General features: G+C 38.8%; 1 protein-coding gene across 1 annotated transcript in view; it reads left to right on the top strand.

Annotated features, from left to right (window-relative positions):
• Positions 1-24,902, top strand: part of magi3b (membrane associated guanylate kinase, WW and PDZ domain containing 3b) — a gene marked incomplete at both ends in the record, with an annotated part of 137,198 nt that overhangs the window by 86,393 nt on the left and 25,903 nt on the right. Inside the window, 6 exons of the mRNA XM_079242028.1 lie at positions 9,671-9,790; positions 16,552-16,758; positions 20,424-20,583; positions 22,507-22,586; positions 23,338-23,395; positions 24,509-24,615. Of these exons, the coding sequence (XP_079098154.1) occupies positions 9,671-9,790; positions 16,552-16,758; positions 20,424-20,583; positions 22,507-22,586; positions 23,338-23,395; positions 24,509-24,615 (732 nt within the window). The remainder of the gene's footprint in view (positions 1-9,670; positions 9,791-16,551; positions 16,759-20,423; positions 20,584-22,506; positions 22,587-23,337; positions 23,396-24,508; positions 24,616-24,902) is intronic.

The following is a 24,902-nucleotide window of genomic DNA, read 5'->3' as shown; positions in this document are numbered from 1 at the left end:
CTGACCCCCCGCATTTTGGAACCAATCAAAAGGTTTTGAGAGATTGTTGTAATCTTTTAAATGAAATCATGGAAATTATTACCATTAGAGACTATTTGTAAGTGCAATGAAAGTACAAATTAATGTCTGGATGAAGGTTTGTATGGGGTGCAGAAATGCAGGCCATGCTGTTAAATTTAGTAATAGAATTTAACTCTGTTCAGGATTTTATTTACTTTTTTAAGTCTCATATCTTACAATTTACTGAACCTGACCCGTGAATATCTACCAGTTAAATCTGGACACAACCCAAGTCATTGCTGTTTAAACCGTGACCCGATCTGCATGTTTTCACATGGCATGTGGTTATATGATGTTTTTTAATTTGGAAATAAAATCCAAATTAACAGTACTCTCCTACGAGTTTACATGGAAATAATAATTCCAAATGGGGGTTTTCATGAAACATATCCTGACTTAATTCTGCTTTTGAGCAGTGAGTTGGGGAGGGTTTTGATTTGTACAGAGGGCAGATGTGACTTATTGACATCTACTGGAAATAAATAAAGCTCGCTTTGTGCATCTCCTCTTTTCAGTTGTAATTTGAAAAACTACGTATCAGTACCGGTAATCGTAAGGTTTGAGAAAACACCTGCATGCTCCCTCCACCAAGAGAACAGAAAAAAATCCTCTTTGCACCTGATAAATAAAACACTTTTAATGTCCACAAAAAAAAAAAAGGGAAAGCAAAGCATGGTCACCTACAGCCTGCACAGACAAAATAAAAACCCGTACTGTGAAATTTTATCTATGTTTACCTGTGGATACCTGACCAGTTGCAGGACTCTGCAGTGGTTATTTCCCTTTGTAAGATCACAAAGGGAAAGATCTCTGGCTTACCTGTTTAGTCACACATTTGCTATAAAGTGGAACACGAAAGTGGTGACAGATTTTTTTTATTTTTAGGCCTCATACACAGGCTCTGGGGGCACATACGACAGAAAACCTTTAGAGTGGAAATTCAGCATAACATGTAATTTTTAAGGAAACTGCATCGTTCTTCTGTTCTGAGTCTGTTCTTCATGTCCATAAAACCACAAAAGGGAGAAAGTGAACATAGGAAACAAATAATAACTAATATCTTCTTTATTGGAAAAGAATAGAAATGAATAAAGGATATGTCTGATAAATGGGTGGTTCTCAATGTAAAATTACATTACCTCGTTATAGTTGTTCAGAAACTGTGATGGTTTTCACATACAGACATATTGGCCAACGTATTTTACCGTCCCGCTGCAGACTGACTCTGCATGGAGGAATATAATTGAACGTATTCAAGGTTTAAGCCGCATGCAGAGCAGCTGCTCCTGAGGCAATGACAGACTTTTAGGCACAGCGCTGTCACAAATAAGCAACATCTTTGCACTCGTGCCCCCCAAGGCTGGAAGTTGCTCTGCCTTGTTCACAGGGGACTTGGATGCACAAGTGTGACATTTTTCAGGAAGTAAGCTGCTTACCTTTCATGTATATTTAATTTCTTTTCTTTTTTCTTCAGTGTTGAACAGGAGGGATCTTTCCCTCAAAGCCCTCTCTGCCTCTTTTCTTTTCCTTCTTTCCAACTCTTTCTGTCATGTCCGTGTTTGTTCCTTTCTTGTACCACTTGAGTCATGTTCTGGGCTGTGCTGTGTCCTGGTCGGCTGAATTTCACTTGAATAATTATTGGATTTTTTTTTTAAATTTTTTTGTCAGTTGCACAGGGAGTACTTTTGGGTCACTTCTAGGGTTTGATGGAGTTTTAATACACGCACTTTGAATGCACTGCCTTCTGTTATTCACATATATCTGTGCCTATACCTTTCCTTTCCAACATGTTTGGGTACTTTATATTCCATGTACAGCAGCAGCTATTAACCACTATTCATCATCAGCAGCCAGGGAGCTAGCTGCATGAGTCTGTCTCTGTAATCCCGCAACTTGAATTACTGTCTTAATGGCAGGAGACCAGGACTCGCACACTGACAGAGGTTCCATCATTCACTTCCTCGCTTTAGTCTCCCATCATTCATCCTTCCTGTTTCACTTCTGTGGTTCAGTCACCTATACCTCCTTTTGTGTTGTTTTATTCAAGCTGTTTAGCTGAAATTTCTCAATTAAAAATATTAACCAAACATTAAAAATGGCCATACATTTTATTGATGGATTAACCATTATTAAACAGGTAAAACAGAGAAAATGAGAGCAGAAATCTGCAGTTTATGTTCCGGTTTGAGATATTTTGAACGATCAAAAATATTTACATTCTAATATTGAGATCAACAGGACCCTTTTGCCTCATGAAGAAACAATCTGGACCCAAGACTGCATCCTACCAGAAATAATAGTATAGATTCTCCAAACTATATCTAATAATGTATCTTATTTTATATTCATTTCACCCATTCCATTTTATACGTCTTATCAGTTTTCTTTCTACTTATTTAGATTCTTTGCTTGTATGTATTAAATAGATATGTAAATATCTATATATTTATATACTTGCACAGATATTATATACATATGTTTATTGTAGCATTTACTTTTTAGTATGTTTTATTCCATCTGCCTGCCCTGTGTGACCTCAAATTGCCCCACAGGGATGGATAAAGTTTTTTTTTAATTTGTTTTCCCCTGTGGTGTTGCATGGCTAGTGGGCCTAGGAGGCTGTATGTATCAGCACAACATTTGTATGGACATATCTGCTCTCTAAAATTGAAAGCAGCGTACAGGTCAGCAGTAGAGTACAAAGTGAGAAGTGTCATTAGAGGGCAAACTCACTTGCTATAAACTACCTAAATTACTGCATCGTCTATGCACTCAAATTCTTGCTGATTATTATTGAGACTTTATACTAGAGCAAAAACCCACCACAAAGGCTCATATGTCTTATGCAGGCATCTGCAGCCTTGAACATTTCAGAGCTGTGGTGAATTTGACATATTTACATTTGAAGATGACTGTTAGGAGTAACAAGTCCAACAAAAAGAAAGACTGTGATTTTAGGGGTTGTCAATGCCTTTGACAATCCACATTCACACTTTTGTCATGGCAATATTCATGTAGAAAAGTACAGTTAGATTTTAAAGTAAGATATGATGCCTTCAAGAACCTTCCATGCATTTCTAAACACGAGAGTGCACGCACACTCTAGATAATAGTGAGAATTAAGAAATACAAGTCTGTATAGTTGCATTTTATGTTTTATTCCTGGCATGGAAGCCCGGTACTTGTTCAGAGAGCTATATGCTGTGTGTGCAGGAAAAGACCCAGTTCTCCTCTGCTGAGCAGCATTTATACACATGGAGGAGGTAAATCATATCATTTGACCCAACCCAATATGAGAACAGCTGACAAACAAATTATTTCCATTATCTGATCACAGCGCAAGAACACAACATAGTGAATTGGGGACCAAATATACAAATCACAATTTTTCATTACATTGTGAAGGCATGGCTGCTGAAAAAGAGTGTTCAGATGTTGGACTGGCCTGGCTGCATTCCTAACAACATGCAGTCGACAGAGACTACATGAAGAACACAAAGTGGGACAGCACTGATAGTATAACTTAAACAGGAGTGTCCAAAGTCAGTCCTCAAGGGCCGCTGTCCTGTAGGTTTTGAGTGTATCCCTGCTCCAGCACACCTGGCTTTGGTTAAATGGATCAAACATCACTGAAGGTGTTTTGAAGCAGGGATACATGAAAAACCTGCTGGACACCCCTGCCTTAAAACACATTTGACGCTGGATTGGGACAAAATAACACACAGAGTGTTCCTGTTTTCCAGCTTACCACAGTGAAGGGTGAAGCAACAGTGATGTCATTGGTGGAGATAATTCAGCTACAGCTTTCATGGCACTGAGGGAGTTGAGTCCAAGTCTGTCAGAGTACCCTGTTCATCGATAATTGATGCTGAAGGCTACCCCGCATTTTTCAAAAACGACAAAAGGCCATGTTCAAACATCCATGCATGACAAGCTGATAGCAGAAGAGCAGACCACAGTGCAATGCAGCCACAAGACAAGTCACTTTCTGGAGAATGGGCTTGTTTGTTCAACTCCCAAAACTCACCCTATCCCCTGCCATTTTATTTTACTCTTGTAGCTTTTTACCTTTAACAGTGATGGAAAGACTTAGCTCCACATCATCTTGGCACTGTAGTTTGACAAGCCATTTTCACACGTTGTAGCAAATCGATATTTCTCCAGCCTGTCTTGCAGGGTGTAAAGGACAAGATGAAGGAGTCAAAGTAAGAACAAAACAAATCACTGAATGTGTTCAACATCACAGTTGATTCTAGAGAAGCCTATCTGAAGATAGCTTTAACCCCAAAATGTGTGTGGCAACCATACAGTCAGCAAGAGGATTAGCAGACTGGGTTTGTGTCACTGTGCCAATGGTCCACTTTTGTTAACTACCACCAGACTGCTGTCCTCTCACATCTCTGCAGCCAGGGCCAGATTAAAAATGCAGAGAACCCTGGGCCACCCTCAATCACAATCTACATGGCATTGTTTATATTGTCTATCATAGAGAATTTAAGCCACAGTCTTGTGAAATTACATTTCTCAGCTGTCTGCAACAATATGAAGACACTGTTCTTTCACAGCTTTTACTGTTGTTCTTATTCATAGTTACAGTTTTCATTTCCCTACATATTATGACTCTTTTACTTTGCTTTTACATCCCTGTATTATGTATTAACAGACATCGCTACCTGCAGCATCACCCAGTAGCATAGGTGGGGCTCGCTTAAAGAGTTCTCTGCATGCTAGAAATTGTTGTTGCAAAGTCTCCACATTGTCTCTGCTTTTTGGTTGGCCCACAGGGGGCCCTTTCTGGCTTGGAGGTCCAAGCAATTGCCTGCATGCCTGTTGGCAAGCGGAGCCTCAAGTCATAAAGGGCCCTTGACCACACTGCCACATTGCATAGCTCAGTCTTGGCTTTAGGTCATCTGTGAGAGTTTGTAGGTGTCTTATAGGGTCATTTCTGCTGTCTACTACAGTCAAAAAAAAAAAAAAATCTATACATATATATATATATATATGTATATGTGTATATATGTATATATATGTATATGTATATATATGTATATATATGTATATGTATATATATGTATATATATATATATGTATATGTATATATATGTATATATATATATGTATATATATGTGTTGGGACTGGCCTGATTTCTTTTTTTTAAAAAAAGAAAATAATAAAGATCACAGGGTCACACATCTCTCGACTTTGCATTGAAGTCAGAAATTGATGTAAAGAAGTTCACCTTATGCAAACTCATTCACCTGCACACACAGCTAATCGTCTATAGAAATTATGACACTCATCATGATACAGCTTTACAAAGTAACCACTGCCGACCCAGTGGGATATGTTTCCTGTAGATCCTTAACTCTTTTTATTTGATAACCGTTGTAATAAATTAAAAGAAATATAGATACATAGGCCTTATGTCTTATTTAATCTGAAAATAATAGATGCCAGATTATTACACCTTTACAGTAAATTACCTGACACAGCTGTCCTGTTGTTTTTTCTTAAAAGTGAATACTTAATAAAAGTAACCAAAAAGTTTGGAGGTTTTTCTTTTATTTTCCCCAGTTACATCATCAAAGCCCTGAGCTCCCTTTTTTTCTCCAAAGCACCATCATAAAAATATGCACAAAATTGTCATATTAAATTTATGACCTGCCTCTGCTGACTGACTACATCTGATGTTTTCATCATGGCTTCCTTTCTGTTAAGACAGTTATGAAAGGAAAAAAATATGCCTCTTTCTCAGAGTGAAACCTCACATGACTAAAGTGACAGTTTATTTCAGACAGATGTGTGCAAACACATGGTTTTTAGCACTGTATAGTGTCACGGTACCGCCAAGGCCAGTATGGCTGTCAACTGTGGAGGAGGGTAAGGGCCTATCTATGGTTCCAAGCGGGTGCCTCTCCGGGCAGTCCATTCTCTGAATCCCCTCCCGGTACGGGATCCTGACTGACTCCGGCTAGCTCTGGCTGCAGACCTCGGCCCATTTTGGAATCAGTTAATTTATTTTGGACAAAGACAAAAAACCTAACAAAAATCCACACGAAGTTTCCGGTGTACCTCTCAAACCGGGACGACATTCATCATTTTGATTGCCGATCCCATCTGGCCCCACCCACCACAGCATGACAGCCAAACTCGCCTGGGCGGTGCCGTGACATTAGGGAGATAAAAGTTAAGGAGATTATTTTAATTTTATGGAAATATTGTATGTGTTCCCAAGAGTGAGCGCCCTGTGATGCATATCCTTGTATTTTCTTTTCTTCTTTGCAGTGCATCTTCCAAGTTTATCTACATTTATAATTTGAATACTGAAAAAATGATTTATTTATTTATTTATTTTTGTAATTAATTATTCCCACATCCTAGCTGTTTTCTTTGACAATTGTGTGTATCTGCAGCATCGTTTTCAACACTTTTCTTGAATGCCAGTTTAGCAAAAGTTTAAAGATTGATTAAAAATGCCAATGTCAGCAATGAGAAGAGATGTTTTAGTAGCAGTTTTATGGCATTGGCAGCATGTACTCTGACAGTTTAGTGATCCCATATTATGGAACTTATATAGTAAATATACCAGTGACATCTAGGATGATTTCTTGGAGAGGTTGTTGGCAGGTACAAAACTGTGGTTCGACTAATTGGGCTTCTTGGGACATTTTTCAGCGACCAAAGCCAGTACCTATAGGCTGAACTCGTTAGCAATGAGAAACAGGGGATGCTGGCATTCTCACACACACATTGCAATGTCAACTGCTTTTGGAACACGAACTGTGTTATCAAGACGACCTGTGAAAGGGTGTTTTCTCTGACAGTTTTGTGTACGTGTGTGTGTGTGTGTGTGTGTGTGTGTTTGATTTTAGTCATCTGCTCGGAGTGCAGAGAAGCTGTGACAGTCTAATTAGAGAGAAAATGTAAGACTGGAAAAACAAAAGGAAACAGCAACATAAAAGGCCATTGAGAATCTTTTTACTGTTAATTAGCTTTAATTCTACAAGTCCAAAAAAGCAGCTTTCTAATGGGAATCTACAATAGGTGGATTACTTAGATGCCATTTACAGTTTTTCAAAGCAACACGTGTGTACTGTCATCGAAAAATGATAATTACTATTTCTAATTCTAAAGGCAGAATGAGGATGAAACACTTCTAATGTTTGTTCCTACCACTACGTGTAGCAATATATTCTTGATAAATCTTCATATTGCACAGATTAGTGTCAGTATATTCAGTCTTAACAGGAACCTTTTCCTGTTCTCTCTTTCTCTGAGAATCTTCTGTGCTGCTGCAGGGTTCCTGGATGAGGTTTCCTATGGCATCCTGTATGCAAAGATCAGTTCCATTAACCCGCAAAGCATGACTTGGCAACGTGAATTTTCATATTTCCTTAAACTTTTGCTGTGTCCAAACACATAAAATCCCCCATGTTTGAGTAAAAGCGAAATGTTATTCTTGGATGAGTTTCTAACTGGTGTTAATCTGCTGCTGCTTTTACAGTTGCCATGGTTACTAGCAACTAGCTACATGGGAGACCCCTTTGCACGGAGAGGCTTGGAGACTGAGCTTTAAGCACAGTACTGAAGGAGAGCATGTTTTCCTTTTAATTCTCAAGCAGAATCCATCTTTTGCTCAGAGTTGCAAAGGTCTGTTTTGGGAACATCTTCTACTATTCAGTGCGCGGCTGTAGGATTTCAAATCATTGTTAAGATGAATTAAACAGGTTACCTCAATTACAATTAATTAGCAGTTACTTCCGTATCATTTTATTTTTAGCCCTCTTAGCTCACTGAAATTTTTCATTGAAAATATTTTCATCACAGAAGAGCAGAAATAGCAAAATGAGTGAAATTAAACACATAGTTTAAATATATATGGTCATTTAATTCCATTTATTTAGAAGAAATTAAAATTTTCAAACATTTGAAATAACTGACACGAGCAAGATTACATTGAATATTTTTTCTGTGTTGGCCTTGATTCATTTGCAGGTAACTACCTAGCCCTACCACTGCCTATGTGATTTCCTCCTGAATTCAACTTGAAAACTGTTTAACAGTTTGAAGTAAAATTAAGCAACCCTTTACAGATAAGAAGCATTTATCAGATATCAGGCATACAATAAAGTGGTTTAATATCCCAACCATGCGGGGGTGAAGAGTGTACGTTTTAACCTCTTCCGAAAATAAAAACTGTATATTAAAGAAAAAATAATAGTGTTATAATCTTGTATAAATAATACTGGTGTCACTTCACTGTTAACTGTACATATTGTTGCAAGAGAAATAGAAATATGACATCCATTTTAGTTACGTTAGTAATAAGGATCTTCTAGAGTTGCTTTTAATGGAGAAGACAAAAAACATCCTGCTTAACATTGTGGCAGGTTTCAATTTGAGACTAAAAAGTCCAGGCCTTTCAAAACATGGATGCAGAACTATTCCAGTCTTGTAGTGAAATGTTTGCTGTGAATATCATAAATACATTTAACAAGTAACTAAAGTGCATTAGTCTATAACTGCAAGTACATAACGGATTTTTTTTTAAAGATATATAGAGATGTATCCTATAAAATAAGATTTTAAAGAAGTGGAATTAATATGTGATTAATCGCCAGTCAGTCAAGAACACTTAAACTACGACTGAATATTTTGAATAACTGACAGCCCTAATTAAAACACATTATTAGTTTGCAATACTTTCCTGATGCTTCTTTATTAAATAAGACTTGCTTAATCCTCTTGCTAATGTAGTCATTTGGTGTCATTTGTGCCATATGGACATTCAAGAAGAAAAACTCTCCCATTCACACTGAAATAGATTGTGGCATCACCACAGGGGCCAAAGCTGCACTCAGAATACCCTTGTGTCTGTTGCATTCAGGTTGCCCTCAGTGAGACCAAATGAAGCTAAATCACACAAGGCAGTTACACAACTCATTACTTTCATCATAATTCACATCTATAATTTGCTCTGCTGTTTTCGACATTTTTTGCAGTTGCCACATTCATCAAAACCCTTCTGGTAATAACTTGTTAATAGAGGCTGCAGTTTCTCAGACAAGTCAATGAGTTACTTCCTCTGGTACTTTAGCAGCTCCCATCAGGTTTTTGGATTAAGCAAGATGGCACCAAGGTATTTTAGGATTTCTTCCAAAATTAAATTTAGTATCCACCCATCTAAAAAAGGTTTGGCAGTTATAAACAGATCTAGATCAGAAAAACACTTGTATCCTGGATCTGCTTTATCTTTTCAATCAACAACAAAGTTCTGTCTGTTAAGCTTGAAAACAGGATGTCTGGAGTGACTACAAGGGTACTTACATGTCTCATCAGCCACTCTGCGCACGCTTGTCAGACTGTAACAGAAGGCTGTAGCTGAATAGTGGTAACTTTCTTTTGCTAGGTGTTTAAGTCTTTAAAGTGTTGAATTTTAGCTGATTAATGGCAATCAGAGGCTGTATAAGACAAAAAAAGAAGAACACAAAAGCAACTTTTTAAAGTATATATTATAGTCGTATCACTTGTCTGCGCTTTGAGTTCTTTTCATTTCTTATTCAAAGCATTTTGCATGTGATTGTGATTACTGTTTTTTTGATTGTCCAGGTACCACACGGCTTCCTCGAGAAGGGGAGGTTCCTGGCGTGGACTACAACTTCATCAGTGTTGGTGACTTTAGGATTTTGGAGGAGAGTGGACTTCTACTGGAAAGTGGGACCTATGATGGTAAGTGCCTCAGCTCAGTGAAATGTTTTAAACCTGTGTGTATAGACTTGCTTAGATTTAATGCATAGATTTAAAACATTCAACATATATCACCAAATAAAAAGCTGTCTTTATCATAATAGGTTTTTTTGTACAATCTAATTTGCACTTCACTTATGGCAATTAAAAATAGGCTGCACGCTGGCATGGTGGTTAGCACTGTGGCCTCACAGCAAGAATGTCGCTGGTTCGATCTTTGTGCTGGGGCGAGGTTTGGTCAGTAACCTTTCTGTTTGGAGTTTGCATGTTCTCCCCATGTATGTGTTGGTTCTCTCTGGGTTCTCTGGCTTCCTCCCACCATCCAAAGACATGCATGTTTGGTTGATTGGTTACTCTAAATTGCCTCTAGGAGTGAGTGTGAGCGTGAGTGGTTGTTTGTGTCTGTGTGGCCCTGCAATGGACTGGCGAGCTGTCCAGGGTGTACCCTGCTTCTCGCCCAAAGACTGCTGGGATAGGCTCCAACTTCCCAGCAACCCTGAACTGGATAAAGCGGTTAGGAGAACGAATGAATGCATATATATAGAATACGTTAAAATAAACTAACAGCTCAAATAAAATCAAATATCTCCAATAAACCAAAAAATATCATTGCAGATGTCTCTATTTAAAAAAATGTGGCATTGTTTTTTATGAATGCATGCATGAAAAGGTTAAGTTTTGTACATTTGTTTTATATTTTACACTATCTATATTGTTTGTCATAATTCTCTTGTTATTATTAGTATATTTTTTATTTCCAAATATGGTGAAGTTCTTGATCAGCCTTCCCAGGATTTCTTACCACTCCAGCACTCCAGACATTTATTTTATTTTAATTTTTGCTTTTTTATTCCTTCTCCATGTAAAATACATGCTGCATGTATTACTATATATCAAAGTGCATAATAAAGAGTAAACCCTAAATCAGGGGTGTCCAAAGTCGGTCCTCGAGGGCCGCTGTCCTGCAGGTTTCCCATGTATTCCTGTTCCAACACATCTAGCTTCCACTAAATGGATCAAACAGCCAATGACGTGCACAACTGATTAAGCTCTACTACTAATTAATTTCAATCAGGTGTGTCTGAGCAGGGATACATAGAAAACCTGCAGGATTCTGGCCCTCGAGGACCGGAGCTGGACACCTCTGCCCTAAATGATAATGCCCAAAATTTCTGAATGTGATTGTTGGAATGGAGATGCTAGGTGTACGGGTAACATCAGGGTCCTGGAAAGATCACCTACAGCACTCCTGCTGATGATGTTGCAGCTGCAGCCGTTGTTTGAGAAAGAAATCAACAGTAGTGCAGAAAAACAAGATTTTAAAAATTCTGCCCAGTGTTTTTACAATCAAGCATGAGATATTGTGATCAATGAGCAACTCCTCAAGCATCTTTTTTTTCTTAATATATCCTTTTCTCTACATCTGTGCTTTTTTCTGTGACTGCCAAACATTCACAGATGACACACTGCAAGAATAAACAATTCTTCCTCTGTTATTTTCAGTCTTTTTTTGCCTCCCACTCATGACTTAAACATGCACACACAAATAAACGCAATTGTTTTCAACATCAGCAAGATCACTGCTCAGCCTCTGAAATCATAGCTACAGCAGTGAAATTGTGTAAATCTGGTGCTGGCGGAATTGCAATTTTCCTGAACTGCTTCAGGAAGACACTTGACTCATGTAAATAGTCATTTTATGTCTTAGATAACTGTCTCCTGTATTGTAAATTATAATAATAAAATAGGAAGTACTAATAGAGTTTCAAAAGATTTCTGTAATTTGATGAGAGGTGGGAAACTGCTCCTGGTGCGATGCTAAGGTAAAGATGGAAAATGCTCTGCATACTGATTTTATATTGATTCTGTGAAGTCTGGGGTTGCTGCCAGCTGAAAACCAAACTCCTATGACTCACAGGATACCAGTGTTTTTAAAACAAATTCTTATACTTTTCCATTCAATCACACACAACTCACACACAAAAAGTGTAAACTGAACACCAACGCTTGGTCATGTTTGTGCAGCATGTCCAGGAACGTGTTCCATGCAAGCTCCCATTTTGCATTTGTCAGAGCATGGGATTTGCTTCCCTGTTTTCAAACAACAGTTGCTTCTGTATTTGTGTCAACACATCTGAGTCGAAATTTGCTGGTATTCAACACTCACACAGTATTCTGTGAATATGTAAGCAGCTTTAGCACCTGCTGGTGACCTTGTGTAAACCAGTCAACCTTGTGATCGTTCCTGCGCGCATCCAGAGGACCCACTTGTCCTCTTACTTTGGAGTCATGGTTTATTAATGAGATAAATGAACTGGCTCTTTTTCCTCCCTCTGTCCTCTCACAGTCACAGCCAGTTCAGTTTTGCACATTGCAAGCATCCTCTACATAAACAATGGGAATATTCTCCTCTTTTCTCTCCTAAACTGCTCGTAATGCTGATGTGAAAGCACCTTTATAAAGTAAACCGATATCTTACAAATAGACAAGAATTGTCATGCTAAATCCAGTAAGGAGTTTACACAACCAGGGATATCTTGTGGCTGTTTGGCAAACAGCTGAACGGTTAAGTATTAATCTTGTCTTACACTTTGTGCTTGAATAGAATGTAAGTAGTTGCCCTGCATTCAGAGGTCTTGGAAAGTCAGACGGTCGCAGTGTATTTGTGTCATGAAGGGATTGGAATGGAGGATTTCTCTCACTTTGCACAATGATTATGGCAATAACATGATAATCTCCCCTCTCTCTTTAAGCTCATTCTTCTTTTTATTTTTTTACTGCAAATCCATGCTGCAGTGAAAAGGGAGAGGATTTTCCTGAATGTTTGAGGCAAAACCTCTGCTTGCTTAAAATGGACCGTCTCTCAATCATTTTCTTGTTCCTATCCTATACATCTACCCAGACTGCAGCTGACTCTGAGCCGGATACGTCTTCAGACCAGCACAGGTGCCTTGACTGTTGCCTCTGTTTTGCAGCCACAACTTAAACCTGTGCAGGCTTCAGTGGGCAGAACATGTATGGTCAGAAGACTCGAAGCAGATCCTGGTTGGATATGGATCCGACTGGACTCAATAACTAGTGAAGAATCCACATCTGCCCCAGTTCAGTTTCTGACTAGATTTGGGAGAATGGATCCATACTGGGATTGGCTTGGCCTGTTGTGCCAAAAGGCACTGTCTCAGATCTGTTATGTGGATCAAGGCTAGAACTTGTGAAGGCTCAGTTCTCAGAACCGGGTCCAACCTGCACCTGGTTACTGTTGTTTAAAGATGCAGAATCAGAAAATAAAGTCAAATATTTTTTGAGATAGAAATGGCCTTATTGCTGTGATCAGCTTCATCTGTGCACAGGTGGATTTCTGCTTTTACATATTTATGAAGTTTATTTGCATATAATGATAATAAGGTTCATATCTTCTGAAATTAACCATAAACAGGGCCTAGTTGAGTAGGTTTTTTTCACAATGCGTAATAAGATCCTAAGGCCGCTCCTTACCAAAAGATCACTGGGCTGCACACCCACTGAATTAATCCCTCCTGGTGTTGCAATAGATCATCTAAGCAGGCAAATATCAGTCGCCACTGTGTCGCCTACGAGCTCTCCTTCATCTCTGAGCTGAAGCCAGGTGAGATTTAAACCTTTACAGAAAGGTTGATGCGGGCAAAGAGGGAGAAATGGAGAGCAAACCAAGTAAGAGCATATACTGTAATAGAGAGACTTGATATATAAGCATGCTGAGCTCCTCGTCTCTCGGTGGAAACCCCCGTTGTGATGCAAGCAGGACTGGTTTGACTGTGTACAGATGTGTGGATTAGAGTCTGAAAATTGGAAGGTTTCAGTGTACGATCCCTGAGAGAGAACACTCTGATAGTGGTTGTCCCAGTCCTCTTTGCTTTCTCCTAAACCCAGTCAGCAGAATCACTGAATGGCCTTTGTGGCAGGGAGTGTTGATCTCTCAGTGGCATGGCAAAGTTAAAGAGGAACTGGAAATAATTGGATCGGGGAATGGGATTTTCTCCATTTAGTTGTGCTTGAATTGGGGCCTTTTTTTCTACTTTGAAAAGAGGGAAATAAACAAGGTCATTCGTTGTTGTGTGTAGGTCACGTGGTGTTTAATTCTTCACTGAAGTACTCATGAATAACATCAGTTTATTAGTGTAGTGTAAGTAAGTTTAGCTCAAGGTGCTGAGCTAATAGGATTCTTAGCTAATCATAATGGTCTCGCTAATAGTCCCAAATGACTTGCCTGAATGCTTATTATGTTAATGGATCCTGCATAATGCTTTTTCTTCACTTTGAAAATATTTTATTGGAGTCATTTTACTCATAATTTTCCACTCTCTTGGATGCCTTCATCAATGATTCGGTCATAAGTGATCTTATTAATCCGTCATTCTCTTAAAAAAAAAAAAAAAAAAGTTAATCAAAAATGGTATTTTATGTACCTATTCAGAGTAAGAATATTTCTGTGGGTCCAGGTCGCTCCATGGTTGGTTGGATGCATGCTTAATGCTACATGTTGGGCCAGAGGGTCCCAGCTTGCTTGGCAAGCAGAAGCAGAAGCCATCTGTGCCAGGCATTCACAACATGTCTTTCTGGGGTTTTTGGTCCCGTCTCAGTCTCTCTGAGGTCTAAGTTGAGCTGCTCTGTTCGAGCAGAATAGAGCTCCCAGACAAAAACTGAATAACCCAGTGTAAGACTGGAAGGAAAGCTGCCAAGAATATGAAATTCTAAGGGTTTTCTTTCCTCTGATCTGTTATCTGCAGCCAAGAAAGGAAGAATTCTGCCAAATTAACATCCACTCCAAACCAGTTGTTTTGGAGTATCTGTGGTGTTAATGAGTCAGATATTTTTTAAGGATGGAAAACAACATAAGATTAAATTCGGTTTAAATGCAATTGCAGCATTAGGTCATAGTTGGCAGCGTGAATATGCAGCTGTCTAATCATGCTAAGATGAAAGAGCTCATGACCTTGTGTAGCTTATACATACTGTCTTTGACAACGGAAATCATTCATTACCAGTCGCTGATTCCCACCACCATGAAATTGCCTGCACACACTTTGAAAGAGGAGGTTGGCTCTTCCCGGCTCATCAACCCTGTGACACAAGGATCACCAGTAACATTGGACAAGCTTCCTAGCTCATCAGCTTATGAGGCTTTCCTCCATTTAAAATGGGGAATGGTGCCACAAATCTCCCCTGACAAACTACGTTCACACACCTCTGTATCCGCAGCACTCATTTATCAGGGGCCAAGAGACATGTTTGTAAGTGATTAATCACAGAGGTACCTTCTGGCTGATGAATGTCAGCTTGTGGCAAGAGACAGGCAGGGATTAGCCAGCACATCCAATATCTCCCTGCTATCATTATGCAACCACTGTTAATGAAGCCATCTTTGACAAATGCGGATGAGTGTCACTTTGTAAACACAGAGTCGTACGTCAACAGGGGAAGGCAGGCTTTCATCCAGCGTCCCTTTCCTCCTCAACCTTGACGCTTTGAGAGAGATCAGCAATAGTTGCATTTAACCTAGTTTTGTGGGTATTGTTGCTGGGATGCCTGCAGAGATGTGACTGAGTTTGAGATGGGCTCACTTATCAGAAAAGCTGTTGTGGTGTTGGTGTTACTGCTGCAAAGCTGCTGGAATGACTGTGATGTTTTTCCTCAGAGCCCTCTGTTCTCTCTGCATTTTATGCAGTTGTCAGCTTTCCTTCTTTATACCAAGCTATAAAAAGATCTCGAGCTGATAAATGTTGCTCCTACAGAACAGCATTTGTTATGTCTGCATGTCCATGCTTAAGTACATCAAAGATTCATAACACTGTAGTCCCCTTCACAGCTGGGACCGAATGGAAATCAGATCAGGTTTATGGCAGCTAATTAAATTGCACAAGATCTCTATTTCCCAGTTGTATTTCTCCTTATACTTTAATTAATCCAATCATATATTATGGTTTAGCTGAGATTGCTTATTGTAAGTAAATGTTTGACCCTGCAAATGGATTGCTGTAAAATTAGTCTGTTGATTTTATGTGAACACATCTGATTGAGGAGCATTTAGCAAATAAATAAACATAATAAATGGTGGGATATAGGTTTGTAGGCACATTCTTTGTAATGCTGGAATAATTACTTTTTCTTCCCCTAAATTAGGTTCCACGTACTGCTCACCACGTGTACATAGATGGATCACCTCATGAGTAAAAAAGAAAATAATTTAATAAAGTTCTGTACTCTTCCCACCTCTCTTTCAGAGCATTTAGGTTCTACTAAATATTTACAATCCATGACAGTAGGCCTCTCTTAATCAGGAGAGGAAAAACAAGCTGAGAGGTAGACAATTGCTGTATTCAATGATCAGTGTAATTAGTTGCTGGCAAATTCCAAGTGAAGTGATTTTAATGTTAATATTCTAATGTTGACTGAGTCATGGCAACCCAGTGGTTCAGCTAGCAAGTGAAAATAAAGCAAGAAGTTCAGAGACGTGAAAATCATGCAGAGATGGGAGACTTCAGAAACCTGTAGCTTGTTAACCTTGGGAGTGTAACAGTTTGTAACATTTTGGGACAAAAATCAGTTGACTAAGATGATAAAAGACATAATAGAGATGAAAGACTTATAAACTTTAAAAAAAACAAAAAACAACCTATTTTAATAGCATTGATTTATAAGTAAATCCATTGTGTTTTTATTCTGTTCTCACTCCCTCTGCTCCTCTGTCTTTTTTTCTCTGTAAGGTAACTACTATGGTACCCCAAAGCCCCCAGCAGAGCCCAATCTGGTGCAGCCTGACCTGGTGGATCAGGTGCTGTTTGATGAAGACTTCAGTGGTGAGGTCCCCAGGAAACGTACCACTTCAGTCAGCAAGATGGATAGGAAGGATAGCGCCCTACCCGAAGAGGAGGACGATGATGAAAGGCCCCCACTGGTCAATGGATTGCCTGGTCAGTTCATTTGAAAGCACAGTGTGTCATATTGAATAACAGAGATTCTTTCATAGTCTGCTTGTTTTCTGGTTCTGGTAAGTCTAATGCCACTTTTTGACATTAACTTTCTGCTTTTGTCAGCAGATTTTAGAAAGCGAGTGAAGATGTTTCAGTTTGTCACATGGCATGAAAAGGTCTTAAGGCACTATTATCTATTATCTGCATCAGGCTGATCATCTTCATATGCCCTCATTTCTCTTGCTTCTAAATTTGCTGTAAGAATTTTTTAATTCTCATAGTCATTTTATTAGGTGCCTGAAAAGGATTATTTCTTACTAATAAAAATAGCTGCAAAATTAAATTAATTAAATTCTGAAGCCATGCAGACAAGTTATCACATGCTAACCAGATTAACAAAAAAAAACAGAGACAGGGAAGTGTAATTTTCTAAACTGATATTTCTTTTGCTCTTAACACCTGATGTAAATGCACCTGCTTCAGACAGAGCCAAGAGATCAGAATTCTTATCATTTTTCATTTGGACATTTGCAACTATACTTAAACAAAGACTACAGAGAATATAATTTAACCCTGGTCTGAATTAGGTCCTGAAGTGGCTCTTAATTCATAATGACCAAAAAGCTTTATTACTTCAGCACAAAACTCCAAAGAAAAATTTCTATCTGAAAATGTGACTAATTGTTCTGCAGCCATTTCATGGTTTTAGCTTTTTGAATTTGAGAATTTCTTTGTCTTCCATAATATTTAATACGATCTTGGACTTCATTCAAGAATTTTAAATGGTTTATTTTTACTTTTTGTGGAAAAAGACTTACTTTTCCCCAATAAAATCAAATTTCCAGGGCTTTCACACAACTTACATTTCATTAACCCTTGATGATACATTTTTAAAGTTCATTCATTCATTCATTCATTCATTCATTCATTCATTCATTCATTCATCCATCCATCCATCCATTCACTCATTTTCCTCATCATCCATCCTACTTTTTCCTTAATGGATGGATGGGTCGCATGGAAGCTGGAGTCTATCCCAGCAATCATTGGGCGAGAGGCAGGGTACACCCCGAACAGGTCTCCAGTCCATCACAAGTAGTAGTAAAAACCAGTCTAATTTATAAGAAGTAAAACTTCAAACTCTGTACATTATGAAGTATTAGCAAAGGTATAGCTAATGTTACCTTAGTCAAACGTAGAATATATTAAATTTTTTCGCTTTGACAAAGTCAGGGTCATGAGCATACAATGGATTTATTTGACACCAGTCAAGCAGCAGAGGCTGCTAATAGTTTGTAAGAAGGTATTTGCTGAATTTGACAAGTGCATATGATTGACCCTAACCTTTAAGCTGTTTAAAATGTAATGGTCACACAAGAAAATGCTTTTATTGTTACCATCCAGCACACTGTAGCACAGGTCACCTTGACAGAGTGTCATGTATTAGATCAATCAGGACAACTCCTCATCGCTCTGAAGAGCAAAGCTGCCCTTAATGCTTGCAAGGAGGACAGCTCTCTAACAAAAATAGGCTATAAGCTGATGACCAAACCTGGTGTTTTTTTTTCCCCAGAAAAAGAATTTAGGTTAACATTGAAACAAGTCCAAGCTGAAAATAAATTTTAACAAATGAAACATTGTTTTGACAGTCATGGCTTAAACACTGCTTGCTCAGCTGCACAAAGGATTCAGAGACAATCCAATGTCTGTTTGCCCAAACACTCTGTCATATTGAAGTCAAACACAAAATGATCCAGGAGTTCTTTTTATGGAATGAAACCAGTCACAAATGACTGCTCTGCTCCAGCCCACAGCTGTGCCAGAGCAGTCTCAGACCAGCCATAGATGGACAGAGTTATGGTTGAATGAAAAAAGAGGTTAATGGAAAATGTGAGCTATAAGTCTCTAAACTCTTCATCGCAGCTTCCCCCATCGTTTCTTAGACTGTCTTTATCAACAGTGGTCCTGTCATCAGTTGGACTCTTACCTTGCTTTGAACCATACAGATGAACTCGGCTCTTCTCCATGCCCTGCTCTTAGGCTTTTTGACCAATAATCTGCATGACTAGAACACCTTAAGACATGCCATGCATACTTTTTAACTTCTTCTTCAGTGTCATAATCAATAAATGCATTGCTATGTCACAATAAATCTATCTGGAAAACAACAAAATTTTCAAATGGTTTTCTCCTTCTTAAAGGAAACTGCATTGTTTTCAATGAAAACCAGAGGATAGCAGCCCAATTCATCTATAAAATAGTAAAATTATGTCAGATGAATAGCTTTGCAAAAGTGAAAGCTAAAAAAGTGAGCCTCAGCCAGTTTACAGTTGTTTTGATAGAGGTATTATGCAGGAATAAATCTCAGGAACCCACCATCCATTGATGATCTACACCCCCATCAGTGTTCCTTGTTAAGGGACTTGAGGGATTGTCCCCAAATTCACCTTAGAGACACCATAAGGATCCAAAAAAGAAGCCCATGGCAATGTATCATACCAGGACATTCGTAATTCATTTTAAACAAATCCAGAATCATAGGAGCACCTTATTTGTAGATTTTTATTCTAGCTGGAAATAAACCTGTATTACAGAGTGGCAATAAGTAAGAAATGCTTTATGATCACGGTTTAAATGACTGTCACACACTGATGAAAAAGATATCGTTGCAATAAGCAGATTCTCTGCTTTGACACCTTGATAGTGTGGTCCACTTAAAGTGGAGCAATGAGCAGAAGCATTAAAGAGGACCATGGTGCTCTTAGGTTTTGTGTTACATTCCCATGTGATTGTGTGGGGTTATTGTTTAGATACCAGTGCTTGGGAGAATATTTTTTAATGGTACATGATTAGTGCTTCTTTGCATGTGCAAATATTTTCTTAGTGTATTCATCTCAATCTGCCAATCTATCCAATACAGTGGGGGAGGGGTTTATAAAGGGGAGGTTTATAAGGGAACAAAACAGAGTTTTAGGGGATAACAGAAAACCAACTTGCTCATGATGTTAAAGGGAATTATGGTTGGATTTTTTTTCTTATTTGTTTGTAATAATTTTCTGTGTGTATTCTGTGCTTTGAGTAAATCTTTTGACATTATCCTCCATTGTTAGGAGGGTATCTCCATGTAAGAAGAAAGGGATGAAAAGCACTTGTTTTCATCCTTTTATGACCATCTTCTGAGGGAAGGCATGGAGTGCTAAGTGAATTAGGAGAGGCTTTGTTGTATGATTCATGTTCATTATAGAGCAGTTTCTCATTAAAGCAAAGCATCTACAAATGCAGTCCACTATATTCAAAATTCAGCAGTGAAATATCATACAGGAGAAATGGCCTCCAGGCTCATATGGTCCTTTTGGTGTAAATCCCAACCTCTACAATTACAAACCAACATGGAAAATGCACACATTATACACACAAAAGCACGAACATAGCATGCTCAGAGAAATGCAAAACAGCCCTTTAGCAAACTTGCACACACACAACTCACACATCATCACTTGCATGCAAATCCTGTGAGGGACACTCCACTTCCTTCTCTCTGCTGTAGCACGCAGAAAAAAAGAGGAGGGCTTAGGTGTTTCTGTGGTCTAACCTTTAACTGTCTCTACACAATTTTTTTTTCTTTCAGTTCCCTTGTAACGTATTTATCCTCTAACTCTCTCTAGAGCACAAAGACTGGAGAAAAGCAGTTCCCAGTTACACTCAGTCCAGCAGCACCATGGACTTCCGTACATGGAGCTCTCTTCCCCGTGATGACAGCCTGGAGCCACTGCCCCTCAACTGGGAGATGGCTTATACTGAAACCGGCATGGTCTACTTCATAGAGTAAGTGATACAGGGCTCCTGTGGCCATTTACTGTTCAAATGATTAAGTCATCTGGCTAATGAATGTCAAGAAAAGTCATTTATAAAATAAATATGCAGAAAAGGGTGGCTTAGAGCCTTGTCCAATATCAAGAACTTTTCTTTCACTCTTATGAGTGTAAGATTTGTCTAAATGTGAACTTGAGCTTTTATTCAAACAAGCAAAAAAGATGTAATTAACTGAATAAAATTTTCCATTTTAAATTCTAATTTTAATTCTGACAGAGTGACTGTGTGGTAGTTGATAACAGCTGCTTGGTCAAAGAAGATGTGGGCAGGGTCATTTGCATTTCCGTTGTTCTCCTTTAATATAATGAGGAAAATGGTATAAAGCATAGACCATGTATGAAAGATGGACGGAGCCTTTGGCGGTAAAAAGTGAAGCCTATGCGGAAGTGCATAAAACAGCAGTTCCCCCTTCATTCTATAGGGGCTGGCTGCTAAACAGAGTGAATCCCCATAGACTCCCATGTTAAAAAGACCAACTTCACAGCAGAAATAAACATGTTTACAGCCTGGTACAAAAATCCATTTTAGGTTTAATAGGTCAGGTTTACCTTCATGACAACTATGGGGAGGAGTGAATTTTTTTCTAACTCGCCCATTTAAAAGTAATTTAATCTCGAAGTTCGGCATGTTTAGGGGCGTGTCGTTTTGATTGACAGGTACCAATCTCCCGCCTCAAGTAAGAAGAACGTAGAACAACCACGGTTTTCAGCCGGTTAACAACGTGACTTAGTCTGCTTTAGTCTGCTTACCTCCTGTTATCTCCTGGTTAGCGCTTAGCTACAGAAAGCTCGGAGTTCGCTCGATGTCAGTCATCACAGCCCCCCTCTCAGCTCTACTTCTTTGCCCATATTTATATTTTCCGGGCGAGACGACGCGCATGCCTCTGCCAAGATGGCGACGGTAGGAATCGCCCACAGAGCTTCAATTCAGCTCTTCAGAAACCTATGGGTGTCGTCACGGAGGCTTCGTCCATCCCTATATACAGTCTATGGTATAAAGCTAGAGGTAAAAAAAAAAAAAAAAAAGAAAGAAAGGATAAAGGGTACAAACGATAAGGGTATAAAAAGGGTATGAAGCTATTTTAAGGCCATTTGCTTTTATGGCAAAAAAAAAATTCTAAATGTAGCATTTTGAGAAAAAAAAACCATGGTATTAACTTCTGGATTTGGACTCTTAAGACCGCATCATTGAGTCATACTGGCTGTAAAAAGCATTTGTTAGAAAGAGTATGTCACTAGTCAGCTTCCACTAGTATTATAATGCAACAAAAATGTTTAAATTGTGCTTTAAAGGAATTTTTGACAAATACTAAAATATACCACTAAATTTGTATCTACAAATTACTTAGTCTTTTCTTGTGTTAATGAAACAAGGTATACAGTCTCTGCACTTGAAAATGATGTGAAAAGAAATTCAGAACCACTGACATCTTGAATCAGTAACGTGTTATGTTTTCGCATCACCATAACAGAAATGTTAGGATTTCCTGTCACTTCAGAGAACATCATAGACAGAAAAGTTTAAGATGTTCAATGAAAATAACTAATGCTAAATATTTCTGTGCCCCTCACTGATCATTAATTAGGAGGAAACATCTACAGCCTTCAATAAGTCTGTTAGAAGTTTAGCAAGTAATTGTTTCCATAAAAAGGTTTTTAAATAATGCATTTTCATAAAAACATTTTAATGTCTCAGACAAGGTCCATAAATTTCCTTGCTTTTTGACAAACAAGCCTTTTCCTTACATGCTTGTGTTTCTGTGCACAAGCCTGTTTGTTTCATACATATTTGCCTTTAAGCTGCTTATCTCAGAAGTTATCAGAAGACCATTGGGATTTTCCTTCTGATTCCTGGCTGCTGTTATGTGCTCTGCAGTCACAATACCAAGACAACCACATGGTTGGACCCCCGCTTGGCGAAGAAGGCAAAGCCCCCAGAGAAGTGTGAGGATGGTGGTACGTACAGTTGATTTCTCTGCCGCTCTTGTCTGCTCAAGCATGTACTAATTCTATTAAGCACTGCACATGCATGTACACATGGGAATACTTATACATGTCGTACGTTACACAATCCACCAATTTGCAGTTATTCACATAATTATTATGTAATCGGCTTGTCTTTAAAATGACATATCACCTAAAAGTAACCCCAAGCATCTCAGCGCCATGGCCTAATTTTTTTGTGAAACCTGGATCTAGGGTCGTCGTAAAGGAGCTCCACAAGCGCCTCAGGATGATAATGTCGACTTAAGTGCTGACAGAAGCATAGAGTGGCTAGGGCTGAAATAGCGGGACCCTTCCAGCCTGGTTTTTAATGGAACAGAAAGCTAGTTGGTGTGTTGCATTTGAAAAGCATCTCTAAAGCTCTCTCTTGTGTTAAGAGATCTGTTTTCTCTCTCTCTTTTTTTCTTGATTTGCTCATCAGGGCATGATGTACATTAGCCATTCCAGACGGCCTGCATATTGAGAAGCACAGGAATGTGCTCTCAGTTATTCTAATTATTTCCATGCCTACTTTCATATGCTAAACATTCAAGTCAAGAGAATAAAAACACACTGTTAACTACTGCTGTGCCTCATCACTGTGTTTAACAGTTTGCAATTCACAGATGTCTGCAAAATATTGTGCCTGTTTATCTGCTTTGTATTCCCAGTCTGTTATTTGCATCTCTTCATAGCAAAATGGTACATTATTTCCTTTTGACAGAGTTGCCCTACGGCTGGGAGAAAATTGAAGACCCACAGTATGGCATATACTACGTTGAGTAAGTTAAAGGAATATGGATGTCTAATTTCCAACTTTTTTGCCTCCATCTCAAACATTGCAAATTGTATTATCTCTGTTTACCCCAGATACCCATTAAATATCAGAAACTATGGGAATATTCCACTTTTATATTCAGACTGGACTGGCATAAATCCATTCTGTCCAAAAAACATGTCCATGGATTTAGCTAGCTCATTTTGTTTAATTCATATGGGGACGATTCATGTTAGGCAACATGCAGAGAAGAAGCATTTACCAGGAAGAGAATGATCAGGATTCTCCTATTGTTTATCAGTGGGTGGCAAAGTGAAACTCTGTGCTCCCACTTGCTTATGAACACAACATTGATTGTGCTCTAGCTGTGTTCTTTATCAATAGGCTTAAGCACACAAATCTGTGGATGTTATTGCATGTTGTTTGTATACATGTAAAATGATTTTTTGCGCTTACCACCTTTGTAAGAATTAGCTATAAACACTATTAGCTTCGAAAGCTGTTGGACCAGCACCAGAGAGAAGTGAGAAGATTCTTAATAAGAAGACATAGAAGCAGCAGGGTGGGGGCCGAGAGGAGAGCTGGCAATCTGTTGTGATGAAACAAAAATGGAAGGTGTTGTGTTATTGTTCAGGCTGCAGATGAAAACCCCTTCGACAGAGGGGACATGAGAGAGAAACGTGGACTGTTTGAACAAGACGAGTCAATAGCACATAGATGGAGCTTGTGCTGCCAGTGTTTAGTTTAAAATGAGCTCACTGTGAAACAATGGCCCTGGTTTGTATGCCAGGGGGACAACAAGCTGTTTACCTTGTTGCAGAGGAACAAGATGTCTCTGGCAGTCAAGTCTTCATTTCCTACTCTATCAAGTGGCTTTAAGCCACAACAGCTTCTCAAAATAAAGAAAAGTCAAGCCAGTCTTTAATATGTGCTGTGTTCCAGTTTGTTGATGCTGGCCCTGCTATATCATCCTTCTGTATCAAATCCTGGTGTGATAAAATGGCTGAGACATACATAATTTACTACAGAGAAAATGATGCAAAGAGATTAATAAGTCAGAGCTGTGTGTGTGTGACTTACAAGTCTCTGCTCTTAGATCTCACCCTGTTTGTTTCAGTCACATCAACCAGAAAACTCAGTTTGAGAACCCCGTCCTCGAGGCAAAGAAGAAGCTGAACCAGGAAGCTGCCGCCATCCAGAAAGCTGCAGCAGCACCTTCCCAAGGTATCACAACAGCATTGGAGAACATGCTTACCCTCTTATGCTTTCCCAGTAGATTGTGGGATTCAAGCTTTACTTTTCTGATGAAAATTAGCAGCAACATGAAGAAAGGAAAAAAAAAAAAAAGGAATTAGTCCTGCATATACATGTATGTGATTTGTGTATTTGTATTTATGTGACAGAGCAGGGAAGAGCAAAAGATGAGTTATTTCTGTACAAGGTCCACAAATTGGCTTAAATCTCTCCCATCAGTGTCAGACGCAAAATGCTGTACTGATCCTCTCATGTCA

The sequence above is a fragment of the Telmatherina bonti genome, assembly GCF_933228915.1.
Source record: "Telmatherina bonti genome assembly, chromosome: 6".
Taxonomy (NCBI): Eukaryota; Metazoa; Chordata; class Actinopteri; order Atheriniformes; family Telmatherinidae; genus Telmatherina; species Telmatherina bonti.
Note: the sequence above shows the minus strand (reverse complement) of the source record. Positions and strands in the feature narration are given on the sequence as shown.